Consider the following 18,768-nt stretch of genomic DNA (forward strand, 5'->3'; position numbering starts at 1 on the left):
AACCCTGAGAATGAAATGACTTGTGTAGCCCAGTATTAAGAAACCCTGACAATAAAATGACTTGTTTAGCCCAGTATTAAGAAACCCTGAGAATGAAATGACTTGTGTAGCCCAGTATTAAGAAACCCTGAGAATGAAATGACTTCTTTAGCCCAGTATTAAGAAACCCTGACAATAAAATGACTTGTTTAGCCCAGTATTAAGAAACCCTGAGAATGAAATGACTTGTGTAGCCCAGTATTAAGAAACCCTGAGAATGAAATGACTTCTTTAGCCCAGTATTAAGAAACCCTGACAATAAAATGACTTGTTTAGCCCAGTATTAAGAAACCCTGAGAATGAAATGACTTGTGTAGCCCAGTATTAAGAAACCCTGAGAATGAAATGACTTGTGTAGCCCAGTATTAAGAAACCCTGACAATAAAATGACTTGTTTAGCCCAGTATTAAGAAACCCTGAGAATGAAATGACTTGTGTAGCCCAGTATTAAGAAACCCTGACAATAAAATGACTTGTTTAGCCCAGTATTAAGAAACCCTGAGAATGAAATGACTTGTTTAGCCCAGTATTAAGAAACCCTGAGAATGAAATGACTTGTGTAGCCCAGTATTAAGAAACCCTGAGAATGAAATGACTTCTTTAGCCCAGTATTAAGAAACCCTGAGAATAAAATGACTTGTTTAGCCCAGTATTAAGAAACCCTGAGAATGAAATGACTTGTGTAGCCCAGTATTAAGAAACCCTGAGAATGAAATGACTTGTATGTCTCAGGTTGAAGCCCAATACTTGGACAGAGAAACCCGACCCAAGCTGGAAGTGGTTGTGCGAGCCAAGGATGGTGGTCCAGAGGCTCAAACCTCTACAGCCACAGTGACCATTATACTGAAAGATATCAATGACAACCCTCCTATCTTCACCCAGAAGGTTTACAAGTAAGTGTAGCATATAGTTCACCTACACCTAAACTTAAGTTTGCAAGGGCTAGACTTAAACTTTAGTTTGGTACAGCTAGACATAAACTTTTGTGTTGACACACCTAGACAGACATAAACTTTTTTGTTGACACACCTAGACAGACATAAACTTTTGTGTTGACACACCTAGACAGACATAAACTTTTGTTGTCACACCTAGACAGATGTAAACTTTTGTTGTCACACCTAGACAGACATAAACTTTTGTTTACCTAGTGTCACCATGTCTGAGCACTACAAGAAAGGTATTGTGACAGAGGTTCATGCCACAGACAAAGATGAGAATGACAATGCTGAGCTCCAGTTCTCTATGTCTAATTTGGCTGGGGGACATTTTAAAGTGGACACCATTGAAAACAAGGGAGCTATTTCAATTTATGAGGTCAGCAATCATTTCTTTTTTAGTCTATTATCTAACCTAACAACTTGTTTCCTCTAACCTTGCCTGTTGTTTTCTTTAACCGTATCTGTTTCCTCTAACTGTATCTGTTTCCTCTAACCTAGCCTGTTGTTTCCTCTAACCTAACCTGTTTCCTCTAACCTAACCTGTTTCCTCTAACCTAACCTGTTTCCTCTAACCTAACCTGTTTCCTCTAACCTAACCTGTTTCCTCTAACCTAACCTGTTTCCTCTAACCTAACCTGTTTCCTCTAACCTAACCTGTTTCCTCTAACCTAACCTGTTTCCTCTAACCTAACCTGTTTCCTCTAACCTAACCTGTTTCCTCTAACCTAACCTGTTTTTTCCTCTAACCTAGCCTGTTGTTTCCTCTTACCTATCCTGTTTCCTCTAACCTATCCTGTTGTTTCCTCTAACCTATCCTGTTTCCTCTAACCTAGCCTGTTGTTTCCTCTAACCTAACCTGTTTCCTCTAACCTAACCTGTTTTTTCCTCTAACCTAGCCTGTTGTTTCCTCCAACCTAGCCTGTTGTTTCCTCTAACCTATCCTGTTGTTTCCTCTAACCTAGCCTGTTGTTTCCACTTACCTAGCCTGTTGTTTCCTCTAACCTAGCCTGTTGTTTCCTCTAACCTAGCCTGTTGTTTCCTCTAACCTAGCCTGTTGTTTCCTCTAACCTAGCCTGTTGTTTCCTCTAACCTAGCCTGTTGTTTCCTCTAACCTAGCCTGTTGTTTCCTTTAATCTAGCCTGTTGTTTCCTCTAACCTATCCTGTTTCCTCTAACCTCTCATGTTTCCTCTAATCTAGCCTGTTGTTTCCTCTTACCTAGCCTGTTGTATCTCTAATCTAACCTGTTTCCTCTAACCCAACCTGTTTCTCTTACCTAGCCTGTTGTTTCCTCTAACCTATCCTGTTATTTCCTCTAACCTTACCTGTTTCCTCTAATCTAGCCTGTTGTTTCCTCTTACCTAGCCTGTTGTTTCCTCTAACCTAACCTGTTGTTTCCTCTAACCTAGCCTGTTGTTTCCTCTTAACCTTACCTGTTGTTTCCGCTAACCTAGCCTGTTTCCTCTAATCTAGCCTGTTTCTCTTACCTAACCTGTTGTTTCCTCTAGCCTGTTGTTTCCTCTAACCTAGCCTGTTGTTTCCTCTAACCTAGCCTGTTGTTTCCTCTAACCTAACCTGTTGTTTTCTTTAACTGTATCTGTTTCCTCTAACTGTATCTGTTTCCTCTAACCTAGCCTGTTGTTTCCTCTAACCTGTTTCCTCTAACCTAACCTGTTTCTCTAACCTAGCCTGTTGTTTCCTCTAACCTGTTTCCTCTAACCTAACCTGTTGTTTCCTCTAACCTAGCCTGTTGTTTCCTCTAACCTAACCTGTTGTTTCCTCTAACCTGTTTCCTCTAACCTAACCTGTTGTTTCCTCTAACCTAACCTGTTGTTTCCTCTAACCTGTTTCCTCTAACCTAACCTGTTTCCTCTAACCTAACCTGTTGTTTCCTCTAACCTAACTTGTTTCCCTTACCTAGCCTGTTGTTTCCTCTAACCTAGCCTGTTGTTTCCTCTAACCTAACCTGTTTCCCTTACCTAGCCTGTTGTTTCCTCTAACCTAGCCTGTTGTTTCCTCTAACCTAGCCTGTTGTTTCCTCTAACCTAACTTGTTTCCCTTACCTAGCCTGTTGTTTCCTCTAACCTAGCCTGTTGTTTCCTCTAACCTAACCTGTTTCCCTTACCTAGCCTGTTGACTATGAAAGCCTGCTGAACCCAGTGTTTGAGCTGGAGATTGTGGTACAAGACAAGAACCCAGCACACAGAGACACGGCTGTTGTCAGGATCACTGTAGAAGATTTCAATGACAATGCACCAATGTTTGTAAATGCATTTATGTCCAGGTATTATTGTTTTTAATCCATTTATTTTCTTGTTGTATCCAGGTATTTTATGTATCTGGGGTCATTCATTCTCTATGTCCACACAAAGGGAAAGGGGTGGTCCAAAAATGTACTTTTGTGGAGGTTCAAGTCCCTTAAAATGTCTTACCATGATACCCAGCCCCCACCTGTTTCAAGGGGGGGGGGTGTCTAAAAAGTGGATCAGTGTGTGAACGTCATTCATGGATGAGCCATTGAGTGTGTTTTGAGATGATTGCCTAAAATAAAATAAAAAATTTCACAGACAAATAGAAGAGAACTCTGAGCCAGGTGAAATAGTGGCCCAGTTTGAGGCACATGATCAAGATTCAGGAATTAATGCAGAGTTCAGGTTAGTTGTTTGCTTCTCTCATAAATTAACACTTTCAATCTCCTCCCCATGTCACATTGCTATCTTCACATGTCTTGTGATTGTTAACCCCATGTGTACTGATTGTCTCCCATGTCTTCTGATTGTTGATCCATATGTACTGATTGTCTCCCATGTCTTTTGATTGTTTCCACATGTCACATTTCTGTTTCTCCCTGTCTGTGTCCTTCAGTGTCACATGATCATCTCCCCATGTCTACTGATTGTCCATCTTTTTCTATTGTCTCCCCCTGTCTTCTGATTGTTTCCCATGTGTTCTGATTGTCACCCATGTGTACTGATGGTCACACATGTGTACTGATTGTCTCCCATGTGTTCTGATTGTCTCCCCCTGTCTTCTGATTGTCTCCCCCTGTCTTCTGATTGTCTCCCCCTGTCTTCTGATTGTCTCCCCCTGTCTTCTGTCTCCCCCTGTCTTCTGATTGTCTCCCCCTGTCTTCTGATTGTCTCCCATGTCTTCTGATTGTCTCCCATGTCTTCTGATTGTCTCCCCCTGTCTTCTGATTGTCTCCCCCTGTCTTCTGATTGTCTCCCATGTCTTCTGATTGTCTCCCATGTCTTCTGATTGTCTCCCATGTCTTCTGATTGTCTCCCATGTCTTCTGATTGTCTCCCATGTCTTCTGATTGTCTCCCCCTGTCTTCTGATTGTCTCCCCCTGTCTTCTGATTGTCTCCCCCTGTCTTCTGATTGTCTCCCCCTGTCTTCTGATTGTCTCCCCCTGTCTTCTGATTGTCTCCCATGTCTTCTGATTGTCTCCCCCTGTCTTCTGATTGTCTCCCCCTGTCTTCTGATTGTCTCCCCCTGTCTTCTGATTGTCTCCCCCTGTCTTCTGATTGTCTCCCCCTGTCTTCTGATTGTCTCCCCCTGTCTTCTGATTGTCTCCCATGTCTTCTGATTGTCCATCTTTTTCTATTGATTGTCTCCCCCTGTCTTCTGATTGTCTCCCATGTCTTCTGATTGTCTCCCCCTGTCTTCTGATTGTCTCCCCATGTCTTCTGATTGTCTCCCATGTCTTCTGATTGTCTCCCCCTGTCTTCTGATTGTCTCCCCCTGTCTTCTGATTGTCTCCCATGTCTTCTGATTGTCTCCCCCTGTCTTCTGATTGTCTCCCCCTGTCTTCTGATTGTCTCCCCCTGTCTTCTGATTGTCTCCCCCTGTCTTCTGATTGTCTCCCATGTCTTCTGATTGTCTCCCCCTGTCTTCTGATTGTCTCCCCCTGTCTTCTGATTGTCTCCCCCTGTCTTCTGATTGTCTCCCCCTGTCTTCTGATTGTCTCCCCCTGTCTTCTGATTGTCTCCCCCTGTCTTCTGATTGTCTCCCATGTCTTCTGATTGTCCATCTTTTTCTATTGATTGTCTCCCCCTGTCTTCTGATTGTCTCCCATGTCTTCTGATTGTCTCCCCCTGTCTTCTGATTGTCTCCCCATGTCTTCTGATTGTCTCCCATGTCTTCTGATTGTCTCCCCTTATCTTCTGATTGTCTCCCCCTGTCTTCTGATTGTCCATCTTTTTCTATTGATTGTCTCCCCCACAGCTACCTGATAGACAGAGAGTCAGACTCAAGGCGAGAGTTTGTTATCAACCCCGAGACTGGTCAAGTCAGCACAAGGAAAAAATTGGACAGAGAAGTGGATGCCAAAATGACTGTGTTAATTAAGGCTGTTGACAAGGGTGACCCCAGACAAACTGGGACAGCCACACTGCAGGTCAATGTCCTCGATGTCAACGATAACTTTCCCATCTTCAAGGAAGATTATCATCCAGTGGTGCCTGAAAACATGGAGCTCACCTCCCCACTGCTGGTAAACTTTTGTACCACTTCTTTGCCTATTTCAACCACCAGTGGAGCATAGACCACTGACAACACCCTTCCATAGCTTTCTTTCTTTTGCCATCTTCTCCTTTTCAACTCTCTGCCTTTTTCATTTCTCTATGGCAGCTATTTTAAGCACTCTCTTTTTCTTTTCAACTCTCTGCCTTTTTCATTTCTCTATGCCAGCTATTTTAAGCACTCTCTTTTTCTTGGTCCTTGTGGATTCCATGAGTTTCTTTAAGGCATCTCTTCCTGAAGAAAGTCTACCCCCCCCCCCCCCCCCCCAGAAAGAAACACTTATTCCATGATCTGCCTTGTCTGGGAATACCAATAGCTGGTTTCCTCATTGTATGGCATATACATCTCCACCTCTTTTTCCATTTGCTTGGGTTACTTTGATTTATCCTGTCCCATATTGTTGTTGTGTTAGATACTTTATCAAGCCACTTACTATTTAATATTGGGCCAGGCAGCTATTTACAAAAAATTCTATTCTAGTCCCAATCTATGGATGGCCAACTTTCCACTCTGTACAACACAACAGTTCAACATTGGTAGTTTGGTCTTATTGATAATTTGCTTAGTGGTCTAAATGTTTATTAGCTCCTCATGCCTTGTGCCCATGTCCGTATAAACTGATGTGTAACCTCTAGTGCCATTTATCCCCCCACTAATGATGTTTGACTAACTGTGCTCCATTAGGTCATTCATCCCCCACTAATGATGTTTGACTAACTGTGCTCCATTAGGTCATTCATCCCCCACTAATGATGTTTGACTAACTGTGCTCCATTAGGTCATTTATCCCCCCACTAATGATGTTTGACTAACTGTGCTCCATTAGGTCATTTATCCCCCCACTAATGATGTTTGACTAACTGTGCTCCATTAGGTCATTCATCCCCCCACTAATGATGTTTGACCAACTGTGCTCCATTAGGTCATTCATCCCCCCACTAATGATGTTTGACTAACTGTGCTCCATTAGGCCATTCATCCCCCACTAATGATGTTTGACTAACTGTGCTCCATTAGGTCATTCATCCCCCCACTAATGATGTTTGACCAACTGTGCTCCATTAGGCCATTCATCCCCCCACTAATGATGTTTGACTAACTGTGCTCCATTAGGCCATTCATCCCCCACTAATGATGTTTGACTAACTGTGCTCCATTAGGTCATTCATCCCCCACTAATGATGTTTGACTAACTGTGCTCCATTAGGTCATTCATCCCCCACTAATGATGTTTGACCAACTGTGCTCCATTAGGCCATTCATCCCCCCACTAATGATGTTTGACTAACTGTGCTCCATTAGGCCATTCATCCCCCACTAATGATGTTTGACTAACTGTGCTCCATTAGGTCATTCATCCCCCACTAATGATGTTTGACTAACTGTGCTCCATTAGGTCATTCATCCCCCCACTAATGATGTTTGACTAACATTTCATGTGCTCCATTAGGTCCTGGAGGTTTTTGCCCTTGATAAAGATACACCTGTCAATGGTCCACCATTTGGATTTGCCTTACCCCAAAATTGTCAAGTCATCGCTTGTAACCTGTTTTCTCTGGAGTTTAAAGAAGGTAAGATTCTTTGATGGATGTAATAGTTGTCAGCCTGCCAACAGTTGACACTCAGTTGACATCACTATGTCAGCAGATGACATGAATTTATAGAAGACAAATCCAGTATGTCTATTTGTTTGTGAAATCTAAGGGCATTTATACATTTAAATTGGCAATAATATAAGCTAGCAGAGCACACATGTCATATGTCAGACAACTTGAATACATAAACTAATAGAACACACATGTCATGTCAGACGACTTGAATACATAAGCTAGCAGAACACATATGTCATATATGTCAGACAACTTGAATACATAAGTTACCAGAACACATATGTCATATGTCAGACAACTTGAATACATAAGTTACCAGAACACATATGTCATATGTCAGACAACTTAAATACATAAGTTACCAGAACACACATGTCATATGTCAGACAACTTAAATACATAAGTTACCAGAACACACATGTCATATGTCAGACAACTTGAATACATAAGTTACCAGAACACACAAGTCATATGTCAACTTGAATACATAAGTTACCAGAACACATGTCATATGTCAGACAACTTGAATACATAAGCTAGCAGAACACACAAGTCATATGTCAGACAACTTGAATACATAAGCTAGCAGAACACACAAGTCATATGTCAGACAACTTGAATACATAAGTTACCAGAACACACGTCATATGTCAGACAACTTGAATACATAAGTTACCAGAACACACATGTCATATGTCAGACAACTTGAATGCATGTACTTGGAGATGTAATTACTTAGTACATTGCACTATTTTAATATTGGATTAAGATTTAAAACTCAAATCTCAAAACATAGCTTTTTTGACAGAGTGCATTTATTCTCCATACAGTCTTTGTCAGTATGTCAGCAGATGACATTACGTTGGTTTTGTCATTGAGCATTTTTTGTAATAATTTGGCTATGAAATAGCCTCAGAGAAGGTAATTGGGGGGGGGGGGGGGGGGGGAGGGGTGTGAATTGTAAATGACTGGGGTAATTAATAAGCTGTTAATGTCCATCTCCTAAAATGTTATTCACCCACTCATTCCACTTGTCACACATCTTAGCAAAACTGACCGCTTTCATCCATTCCATTTGTCACACATCTTAGCAAAACTGACCGCTTTCATCCATTTCACTTGTCACACATCTTAGCAAAACTGACCGCTTTCATCCATTCCATTTGTCACACATCTTAGCAAAACTGACCGCTTTCATCCATTCCACTTGTCACACATCGTAGCAAAACTGACCGCTTTCATCCATTCCATTTGTCACACATCTTAGCAAAACTGACCGCTTTCATCCATTCCATTTGTCACACATCTTAGCAAAACTGACCGCTTTCATCCATTCCATTTGTCACACATCTTAGCAAAACTGACCGCTTTCATCCATTCCACTTGTCACACATCGTAGCAAAACTGACCGCTTTCATCCATTCCACTTGTCACACATCGTAGCAAAACTGACCGCTTTCATCCATTCCACTTGTCACACATCGTAGCAAAACTGACCGCTTTCATCCATTCCACTTGTCACACATCGTAGCAAAACTGACCGCTTTCATCCATTCCACTTGTCACACATCTTAGCAAAACTGACAGCTTTCATCCATTCCACTTGTCACACATCGTAGCAAAACTGACCGCTTTCATCCATTCCATTTGTCACACATCGTAGCAAAACTGACCACTTTCATCCTTTCCAAGACTGAGATGTCAATTATGGACTACCCCGTAATGCTTAACACTAACATACATTCAAATTGTTGCCTAAACTGAATCCTAACCTAGACTGATTTTTTAAAATTAACATAAGCTAGATGGGTAAATTAATTTAAAACACGAAATAATATAGGGAAAGGGATAGGTTTAAGAAAGGGAAAGTGATAGTTATAAGGATAAGGATAGAGATAGGGAAATGGATGTGGAAAGGGATATGGATAGGGTTATGATTATTGTTTGTTTATGTTTGCTTATGTGGCTGTAGCTATGGCTCAAACTTTGGTAATGGCAATTGTTATGGCTATAGTTGTGGTTGTGGTTATGGTTGTGGTTAAGGTTAGTGTTATGAAAATGTCTCAAGCTTCCATATTTGCATGTAGACATTGATTTGAAAATTTTAAATATTCCCCAAACCCAGGCACATGTTGGCTGTTAGTATAAGAATATACTAGAAAGTTTTTATAGTTTTGCAATCAGATAGTTGTTTGATAATTTTTTATAAGCTACTGATTGTGATAAAAGCAAACATTTTTTGTGTGAGTAAGGGAGTTAAGATTGGTGGATTTTTCTGTTATTTGGTGTTTCTTGATGGTGTTATTTGCTAGTGTTTCTTGCTAGTGTTTTAGAGTGATTTGATATTGTCAATTGACTGTGAATCTTCCATATATAGATGGTGATAATGGGGATGGCACAGCATTGATCAGAACAGAGTCCAAGTTTGACAGAGAGAAGACCAAGTTTTATGAGCTGCCCATTGTCATGTGGGACTTAAGGGGCACAGGCAAGACCAAGGCACAGACTGGCACCAACACACTGACCATCATTATTGGGGATGTTAATGATAACGAGCACTACCCTGGTCATCAGGACATTTTTGTCTACAATTATAAAGGTGAGAAATTGACCTTTGTGTCTTTTTTATGTCTACAATTATAAAGGTGAGAAATTGACCTCAGTGTCTTTGCTATTGTGAGTAACACAACTTATTTCTTTTTCCACACTTCAGGTCAGTTTGGTCCATTGGTCATTGGCCGTGTGTTTGTAGAGGACTTGGATGACTGGGATCTTCAAGACAAAACTTTCACCTTTCAGTCACCTGCAAGCATGAAAAACTTTTTCAGGTGAGTGGACCCTGTTGACCCTGTCTTATCAATTGTACAACTGGTCAAGTGCTGGACCAACCCAAATGTCATGTGTTTGTACAACTGGTCAAGTGCTGGACCAACCCAAATGTCATGTGTTTGTACAACTGTTCAAGTGCTGGACCAACCCAAATGTCATGTGTTTGTACAACTGTTCAAGTGCTGGACCAACCCAAATGTCATGTGTTTGTACATCTGGTCAAGTGCTAGACCAACCCAAATGTCATGTGTTTGTACATCTGGTCAAGTGCTGGACCAACCCAAATGTCATGTGTTTGTACAACTGTTCAAGTGCTGGACCAACCCAAATGTCATGTGTTTGTACAACTGGTCAAGTGCTGGACCAACCCAAATGTCATGTGTTTGTACAACTGTTCAAGTGCTGGACCAACCCAAATGTCATGTGTTTGTACAACTGGTCAAGTGCTGGACCAACCCAAATGTCATGTGTTTGTACAACTGTTCAAGTGCTGGACCAACCCAAATGTCATGTGTTTGTACAACTGGTCAAGTGCTGGACCAACCCAAATGTCATGTGTTTGTACAACTGGTCAAGTGCTGGACCAACCCAAATTTTGTTTGAACATGTTTCAGTGTCAACACCTCCAATGGGGAGATCACCATGAAGAAAGGCGTCAAGTCCAACTTTGGCCACAGCCCCTATCAGTTCAAAGTAGATGTCTTTGACAAGGTCCATCAAAAGTCAGTGACCAGCACTGTGTCTGTGATGGTCAAAGATCTCACAGAGGAGGCTGTACTCAACTCAGGTGCTGTTAGACTTGCAGGTAAGCTGCATCACAACCTCATGCTGCTGGTAGATTAAGGGTTAACTCTACATGGCTGGTAGGTTAGGGGTCAACTGGATTAAAACCTTAGGTAAAGACAGAGTACCATTTGATCCTAACATGACATTTCAGGCATGACAGCGTCCCAGTTTATCCTGGAAGCCAAAGACCCCAGGACAGGTCTGAGGACAGAGAGCCTGTACACACAGTTCAAGAAGTTTCTGGCTCTAAAGCTGGGCTACCCCACCCTTCACAGCATTGAAGTGCTCACCCTGCTAGAGCGCCCCACATACCTGGAGGTCAGGTATGCCGCCCATGGCTCACCCTATGTGTCGCCAGCACAAGTGGACAGTGCAATCATCTTGAACAAACAAGAGGTCAGCATGATTTTTTAACCCAAATTTTTAGAGATTCAACTGCATTCAGTTTACAGTAAGCTTTAACTCCTTGAAATTTCAGTTTGAAAGTCTGGGTCTAAAAATCCTGGCCATTCCTATTGATGAGTGCCAGAATGAGGTGTTTGAAGGAGGTTGTTACAACAAGCTGCACATTTCTGGCCTGCCACTTGTGGTCAATGCTAATGGAACCAGTTATGTTGGAGTGGACGCCTACCTGATGGCCATGGAGGGGTGCGAGGCCGACTTGTTCCCTTCCTCTAGTGAGTGTTCTGGAGACTACTGCTTCAACGGCGGCACCTGTAGAAATGATCTGGGCACACTCTCGTAAGTCTGGCACATCTGGGTTTGTCAGGAAAGAAAGCTTGCTGATAGTGTTGTGTGTGATGCTGGTGTCTGATGTGTTGTGTGTGTTGAAGGTGTCTGATGTGTTGTGTGTTGCAGGTGTGATGTGTTGTGTGTGTTGCAGGTGTCTGATGTGTTGTGTGTGTTACAGGTGTCTGATGTGTTGTGTGTGTTGCAGGTGTCTGATGTGTTGTGTGTGTTACAGGTGTCTGATGTGTTGTGTGTGTTACAGGTGTCTGATGTGTTGTGTGTGTTGCAGGTGTCTGATGTGTTGTGTGTGTTGCAGGTGTCTGATGTGTTGTGTGTGTTACAGGTGTCTGATGTGTTGTGTGTGTTGCAGATGTGATGTGTTGTGTGTGTTGCAGGTGTCTGATGTGTTGTGTGTGTTGCAGGTGTGATGTGTTGTGTGTGTTGCTTGTGCCTGATGTGTTGTGTGTGTTGCAGGTGTCTGATGTGTTGTGTGTGTTGCAGGTGTCTGATGTGTTGTGTGTGTTGCAGGTGTGATGTGTTGTGTGTGTTGCAGGTGTGATGTGTTGTGTGTGTTGCAGGTGTCTGATGTGTTGTGTGTGTTGCAGGTGTGTTGCAGGTGTCTGATGTGTTGTGTGTGTTGCAGGTGTCTGATGTGTTGTGTGTGTTGCAGGTGTCTGATGTGTTGTGTGTGTTGCAGGTGTGTGATGTGTTGTGTGTGTTGCAGGTGTCTGATGTGTTGTGTGTGTTGCAGGTGTCTGATGTGTTGTGTGTGTTGCAGGTGTCTGATGTGTTGTGTGTGTTGCAGGTGTCTAATGTGTTGTGTGTGTTGCAGGTGTCTGATGTGTTGTGTGTGTTGCAGGTGTCTGATGTGTTGTGTGTGTTGCAGGTGCCTGATGTGTTGTGTGTGTTGCAGGTGTTGTGTGTTGCAGGTGTCTGATGTGTTGTGTGTGTTGCAGATGTGATGTGTTGTGTGTGTTGCAGGTGTCTGATGTGTTGTGTGTGTTGCAGATGTGATGTGTTGTGTGTGTTGCAGGTGTCTGATGTGTTGTGTGTGTTGCAGATGTCTGATGTGTTGTGTGTGTTGCAGGTGTTGCAGGTGTGATGTGTTGTGTGTGTTGCAGGTGTCTGATGTGTTGTGTGTGTTGCAGGTGTCTGATGTGTTGTGTGTGTTGCAGGTGTTTGATGTGTTGTGTGTGTTGCAGGTGTCTGATGTGTTGTGTGTGTTGCAGGTGTCTGATGTGTTGTGTGTGTTGCAGGTGTCTGATGTGTTGTGTGTGTTGCAGGTGTCTGATGTGTTGTGTGTGTTGCAGGTGTCTGATGTGTTGTGTGTGTTGCAGGTGTTTGATGTGTTGTGTGTGTTGCAGGTGACTGATGTGTTGTGTGTGTTGCAGGTGTCTGATGTGTTGTGTGTGTTGCAGGTGCCTGATGTGTTGTGTGTGTTGCAGGTGTCTGATGTGTTGTGTGTGTTGCAGATGTGATGTGTTGTGTGTGTTGCAGGTGTCTGATGTGTTGTGTGTGTTGCAGGTGTTGTGTGTTGCAGGTGTCTGATGTGTTGTGTGTGATGCAGATGTGATGTGTTGTGTGTGTTGCAGGTGTCTGATGTGTTGTGTGTGTTGCAGATGTGATGTGTTGTGTGTGTTGCAGGTGTCTGATGTGTTGTGTGTGTTGCAGGTGCCTGATGTGTTGTGTGTGTTGCAGGTGTCTGATGTGTTGTGTGTGTTGCAGGTGCCTGATGTGTTGTGTGTGTTGCAGGTGTCTGATGTGTTGTGTGTGTTGCAGGTGCCTGATGTGTTGTGTGTGTTGCAGGTGCCTGATGTGTTGTGTGTGTTGCTTGTGTCTGATGTGTTGTGTGTGTTACAGGTGTCTGATGTGTTGTGTGTGTTGCAGGTGTCTGATGTGTTGTGTGTGTTGCAGGTGCCTGATGTGTTGTGTGTGTTGCAGGTGTCTGATGTGTTGTGTGTGTTGCAGGTGTCTGATGTGTTGTGTGTGTTGCAGGTGCCTGATGTGTTGTGTGTGTTGCAGGTGTCTGATGTGTTGTGTGTGTTGCAGGTGCCTGATGTGTTGTGTGTGTTGCTTGTGTCTGATGTGTTGTGTGTGTTACAGGTGCCAGTGTCTGGAAGGTTTTGATGGTCCCAGATGTCAGCAGACCAGACATTCCTTCAGTGGCAACTCTGTGGCTATGTACAAGAGCCTGCAGCAGTGTGAGACCTCACAGACAAGCATTGAGTTCACAACCAAGGAACCCAACGGTGTCATCTTCTACAATGGTCCATTGGTCAACATAGACCCCTTGGAGGTAAGATGGCTGGACTGACACAGACCTGCCTATTGTGGAATTATTCTGCTCAATTATAAAAACTCTTGTACTCTTTGTCCTGCTACTTTTGTCAAAGTTTGATACATGTTTTTTTAAAAATAAAAGCTGAAACTAAGCTATACATAATTATAAGCTAGATACTAGCTATATATAACTAAAGCAAAACTATGGGCCGTACAAGTGCTGATACCTGGTGTGTATTTTTCTTATTTTATTTTACTTTTTTGGCTTAGCAAAGTAGCATGGATCTTCTTTTTAAGTATGACTGACTGTTCGTTTGTCTGCTGACATATTTCTTTCTTCTTGTGTTATTTGGATGTAGAGAACAAGACTGCCCTTTTTGTACTGTAACTGTGCACGAGACTTGCTCCATTTGTTCTAGAGCCCTCAGGACTTTATCCTGTTGGAGCTGCGTGCTGGCTACCCTGTACTGACCATTGACCATGGGACTGGGCCAGTCAGCCTAACATTAGATGGGAAGGATCATCACGGCACACAGCGCATCCACAGCCTGGATGATGGCAAGTGGCATCACATAGACATCAACCGCAGAGGCAAGGTGAGTTGGCCAAATCTCAACGCTGGCAACTTAACAGTTTACCATATAGCTTGACTGGCAACTTAACAGTTTACCATATAGCTTGACTGGCAACTTTTTTGCTAGCCTCAAGATTTGTACAGTTTTGCTAGCCTCAAGATTTGTACAGTTTTGTAGAAAGGGTTGTCATATTGCTCTGGCTTTACACAGTCATGTGTTAATGGCAGTTTCCTCAGTATATGGAGATGGTGATAGGTGTATTTATAAAAAAAAAAATATATATATATATCCTCAGTATGTGGAGATGGTGATAGGTGTATTTATAAATAAAAATATATATATATATATATATATCCTCAGTATGTGGAGATGGTGATAGGTGTATTTATAAATAAAAAAAAATATATATATATATCCTCAGTATGTGGAGATGGTGATAGGTGTATTTATAAATAAAAAAATATATATATATCCTCAGTATGTGGAGATGGTGATAGGTGTATTTATAAATAAAAAAAAATATATATATCCTCAGTATGTGGAGATGGTGATAGGTGTATTTATAAATAAATAAAAATATATATATATCCTCAGTATGTGGAGATGGTGATAGGTGTATTTATAAATAAAAAAATATATATATATCCTCAGTATGTGGAGATGGTGATAGACAGGTGCATTGAAGCCGCTGACCAGAACCATTTTGTCAGTGATGACCGGGCCTGTAGAGTGGCTAGAGAAACACCTGGGGAAAATATTTTCCTTAATGTCAACACTCACCTTCACCTGGGGGGGATCCAGACACCCATCAAACTTCAACACCTGGGGGGGAGGGCCATTGTAGGCTTTACTGGCTGCCTCAGGAACCTGATCCATAATAAAAAGGTCAGCCTCGTTTTTGTCTTATCTTTGTCTAGTCTTTGTTTAGTCTTGTTCAGTTGTATGACCTATCCATGTTTTAGTTGTATGACATATTCATGTTTCAGTTTTATGACCTTCATGTTTCAGTTTTATGACCTATTCATGTTTCAGTTGTATGACCTTCATGTTTCAATTGTATGACCTTCATGTTTCAGTTTTATGACCTATTCATGTTTCAGTTGTATGACCTTCATGTTTCAGTTGTATGACCTTCATGTTTCAGTTGTATGACCTTCATGTTTCAGTTGTATGACCTTCATGTTTCAGTTGTATGACCTTCATGTTTCAATTGTATGACCTTCATGTTTCAGTTTTATGACCTATTCATGTTTCAGTTGTATGACCTTCATGTTTCAGTTGTATGACCTTCATGTTTCAGTTGTATGACCTTCATGTTTCAGTTTTATGACCTATTCATGTTTCAGTTGTATGACCTTCATGTTTCAATTGTATGACCTTCATGTTTCAGTTTTATGACCTATTCATGTTTCAGTTGTATGACCTTCATGTTTCAGTTGTATGACCTTCATGTTTCAGTTTTATGACCTTCATGTTTCAGTTTTATGACCTATTCATGTTTCAGTTGTATGACCTTCATGTTTCAGTTGTATGACCTTCATGTTTCAGTTTTATGACCTTCATGTTTCAGTTTTATGACCTATTCATGTTTCAGTTGTATGACCTTCATGTTTCAGTTGTATGACCTATTCATGTTTCAGTTTTATGACCTTCATGTTTCAGTTGTATGACCTATTCTTCAAAGAAATGCCTGGCCTGAACACAGGACAGAACAGCTGCCCACTGGAGGATGAGATCTGTGGGACCAATGGACCCAACCCCAGGTGTGGTCTACATGGCCAGTGTCAAGCTTCATTGGACGGCAACTACATGTGCACCTGTCTACCTGGTTGGTTTGGTGGCAGGTGTAGCAAGGGTAAGGTGGCATTGGCAGGGCATATAGCACTGGTTGTAATGTAGACACGGGACATATAGCACTGGTTGTAATGTAGACACAGGGCATATAGCACTGGTTGTAGTGTAGACACAGGGCATATAGCACTGGTTGTAGTGTAGACACAGGGCATATAGCACTGGTTGTAGTGTAGACACAGGGCATATAGCACTGGTTGTAATGTAGACACAGGGCATATAGCACTGGTTGTAGTGTAGACACAGGGCATATAGCACTGGTTGTAATGTAGACACAGGGCATATAGCACTGGTTGTAGTGTAGACACAGGGCATATAGCACTGGTTGTAGACACAGGGCATATAGCACTGGTTGTAGTGTAGACACGGGACATATAGCACTGGTTGTAATGTAGACACGGGACATATAGCACTGGTTGTAATGTAGACACGGGACATATAGCACTGGTTGTAGTGTAGACACAGGGCATATAGCACTGGTTGTAATGTAGACACGGGACATATAGCACTGGTTGTAATGTAGACACAGGGCATATAGCACTGGTTGTAGTGTAGACACAGGGCATATAGCACTGGTTGTAGTGTAGACACAGGGCATATAGCACTGGTTGTAATGTAGACACGGGACATATAGCACTGGTTGTAATGTAGACACAGGGCATATAGCACTGGTTGTAGTGTAGACACAGGACATATAGCACTGGTTGTAGTGTAGACACGGGACATATAGCACTGGTTGTAATGTAGACACAGGGCATATAGCACTGGTTGTAGTGTAGACACGGGACATATAGCACTGGTTGTAGTGTAGACACGGGACATATAGCACTGGTTGTAGACACAGGGCATATAGCACTGGTTGTAGACACAGGGCATATAGCACTGGTTGTAGACACAGGGCATATAGCACTGGTTGTAGACACAGGGCATATAGCACTGGTTGTAGTGTAGACACAGGGCATATAGCACTGGTTGTAGTGTAGACGGCATATAGCACTGGTTGTAGACACAGGGCATATAGCACTGGTTGTAGTGTAGACACAGGGCATATAGCACTGGTTGTAGTGTAGACACAGGGCATATAGCACCTTCTGACTTAACATATTGTGCTTCTAGCTGCCACTGTGAGAGACTTTGACAAAAACAGTTATTACCTCTGGGAGATGAAGGAAAGTATTTTCAACTCACGCCGCATGACGCGCAATCGTGACATGGATGTCCAGTTGATGTTTCGGACAAGACAGACTACCGGCATTCTAATGGACTTCACCGACTCCGGCTCTACAGAGGCTACACTACATCTTCGTCTAATGGTACTTTCTTGACTTGTCTCTGTCATTTGTCAAGTAGATTTCTCTTGTCATAGAGGCCACACTACATCTAATGGTACTGTAGATACCCTCTGTTAATCCATAACTAGATTTCTCTTGTCATAGAGGCCACACTACATCTAATGGTACTGTAGATACCCTCTGTCAATCCATAACTAGATTTCTCTTGTCATAGAGGCCACACTACATCTAATGGTACTGTAGATACCCTCTGTTAATCCATAACTAGATTTCTCTTGTCATAGAGGCCACACTACATCTAATGGTACTGTAGATACCCTCTGTCAATCCATAACTAGATTTCTCTTGTCATAGAGGCCACACTACATCTAATGGTACTGTAGATACCCTCTGTTAATCCATAACTAGATTTCTCTTGTCATAGAGGCCACACTACATCTAATGGTACTGTAGATACCCTCTGTCAATCCATAACTAGATTTCTCTTGTCATAGAGGCCACACTACATCTAATGGTACTGTAGATACCCTCTGTCAATCCATAACTAGATTTCTCTTGCAATATTTACCTTTAGCTGCATGGGGGCAAAGTTCGCCTGACCTACAACCTTGGGGACGGGGAGAAACACCTTGACTTGAGCCACGCCAAGGCCAACAATGGCCAGTGGCATGTCTTGCGAATGGAAAGGCATGGGCGTGAGTTCCACCTGCGCCTTGATGGGGGGGAAGGGAAGAACTACAACTACACGCTACAGTCTGCTACCAATGAGAAGGAAAGGGACGTCTTTAAAGTGGACAGGCGGGTTTATTCAGGGGCTTACAAGCAAGGAGTGGGCTTGTCTTCTGTACTCATTGATGACCTCATCAACAGTAAGTACTCTCTCATCAACTCTCTGTCATCTACACTCTGTCATCTACACTCTGTCATCTACACTCTGTCATCCATCTACGCCAGGGGTCTCCAAACTACGGCCCGCGGCCGGATGCGGCCCGCGAGGTCCTCTCATCCGGCCCACGAGGTCCTCTCATCCGGCCCGCGAGGTCCTCTCATCCGGCCCGCAGAGATCTTTTTGTTCACGGAAAAAAATGTTTGTTAGAAGTGGCTGAGAATCTTTGCCCAGAAAATACAAAACAATTTGAAAATGTAGCTTTGGGTGCAAATACCATTGCCCTCTGCGTTGCACACAATGATAAAAACACTGACTCAAATAGTGAAAAATGCTTACAAGTTTTGCAATTTTTCAATTGCAATGGATGAGTCGTTGGATAGCATGTTTTTGGAACAAGTACAGGGCAACAACTTAACGCACTTTCA

At 42.5% G+C, this 18,768-nt stretch overlaps 1 protein-coding gene across 2 annotated transcripts in view; it reads left to right on the forward strand.

Annotated features, from left to right (window-relative positions):
- The window catches only part of LOC131928345 (neural-cadherin), a 103,232-nt gene that overhangs the window by 76,013 nt on the left and 8,451 nt on the right, over positions 1–18,768 (forward strand). For both annotated transcript variants that reach the window (XM_059284347.1, XM_059284348.1), the window contains exons 24-40: positions 772–932; positions 1,191–1,356; positions 3,108–3,262; positions 3,546–3,632; positions 5,206–5,473; positions 6,953–7,073; positions 9,490–9,711; positions 9,826–9,940; positions 10,556–10,746; positions 10,879–11,123; positions 11,206–11,468; positions 13,560–13,752; positions 14,156–14,332; positions 14,963–15,196; positions 15,974–16,166; positions 17,279–17,475; positions 18,029–18,323. In XM_059284347.1, the coding sequence (XP_059140330.1) occupies positions 772–932; positions 1,191–1,356; positions 3,108–3,262; positions 3,546–3,632; positions 5,206–5,473; positions 6,953–7,073; positions 9,490–9,711; positions 9,826–9,940; positions 10,556–10,746; positions 10,879–11,123; positions 11,206–11,468; positions 13,560–13,752; positions 14,156–14,332; positions 14,963–15,196; positions 15,974–16,166; positions 17,279–17,475; positions 18,029–18,323 (3,283 nt within the window). The remainder of the gene's footprint in view (positions 1–771; positions 933–1,190; positions 1,357–3,107; positions 3,263–3,545; positions 3,633–5,205; positions 5,474–6,952; positions 7,074–9,489; positions 9,712–9,825; positions 9,941–10,555; positions 10,747–10,878; positions 11,124–11,205; positions 11,469–13,559; positions 13,753–14,155; positions 14,333–14,962; positions 15,197–15,973; positions 16,167–17,278; positions 17,476–18,028; positions 18,324–18,768) is intronic.

Source organism: Physella acuta, unplaced genomic scaffold (assembly GCF_028476545.2).
Source record: "Physella acuta isolate Inbredline_101_S28 unplaced genomic scaffold, ASM2847654v3 ptg001487l, whole genome shotgun sequence".
NCBI classification, from domain to species: domain Eukaryota; kingdom Metazoa; phylum Mollusca; class Gastropoda; family Physidae; genus Physella; species Physella acuta.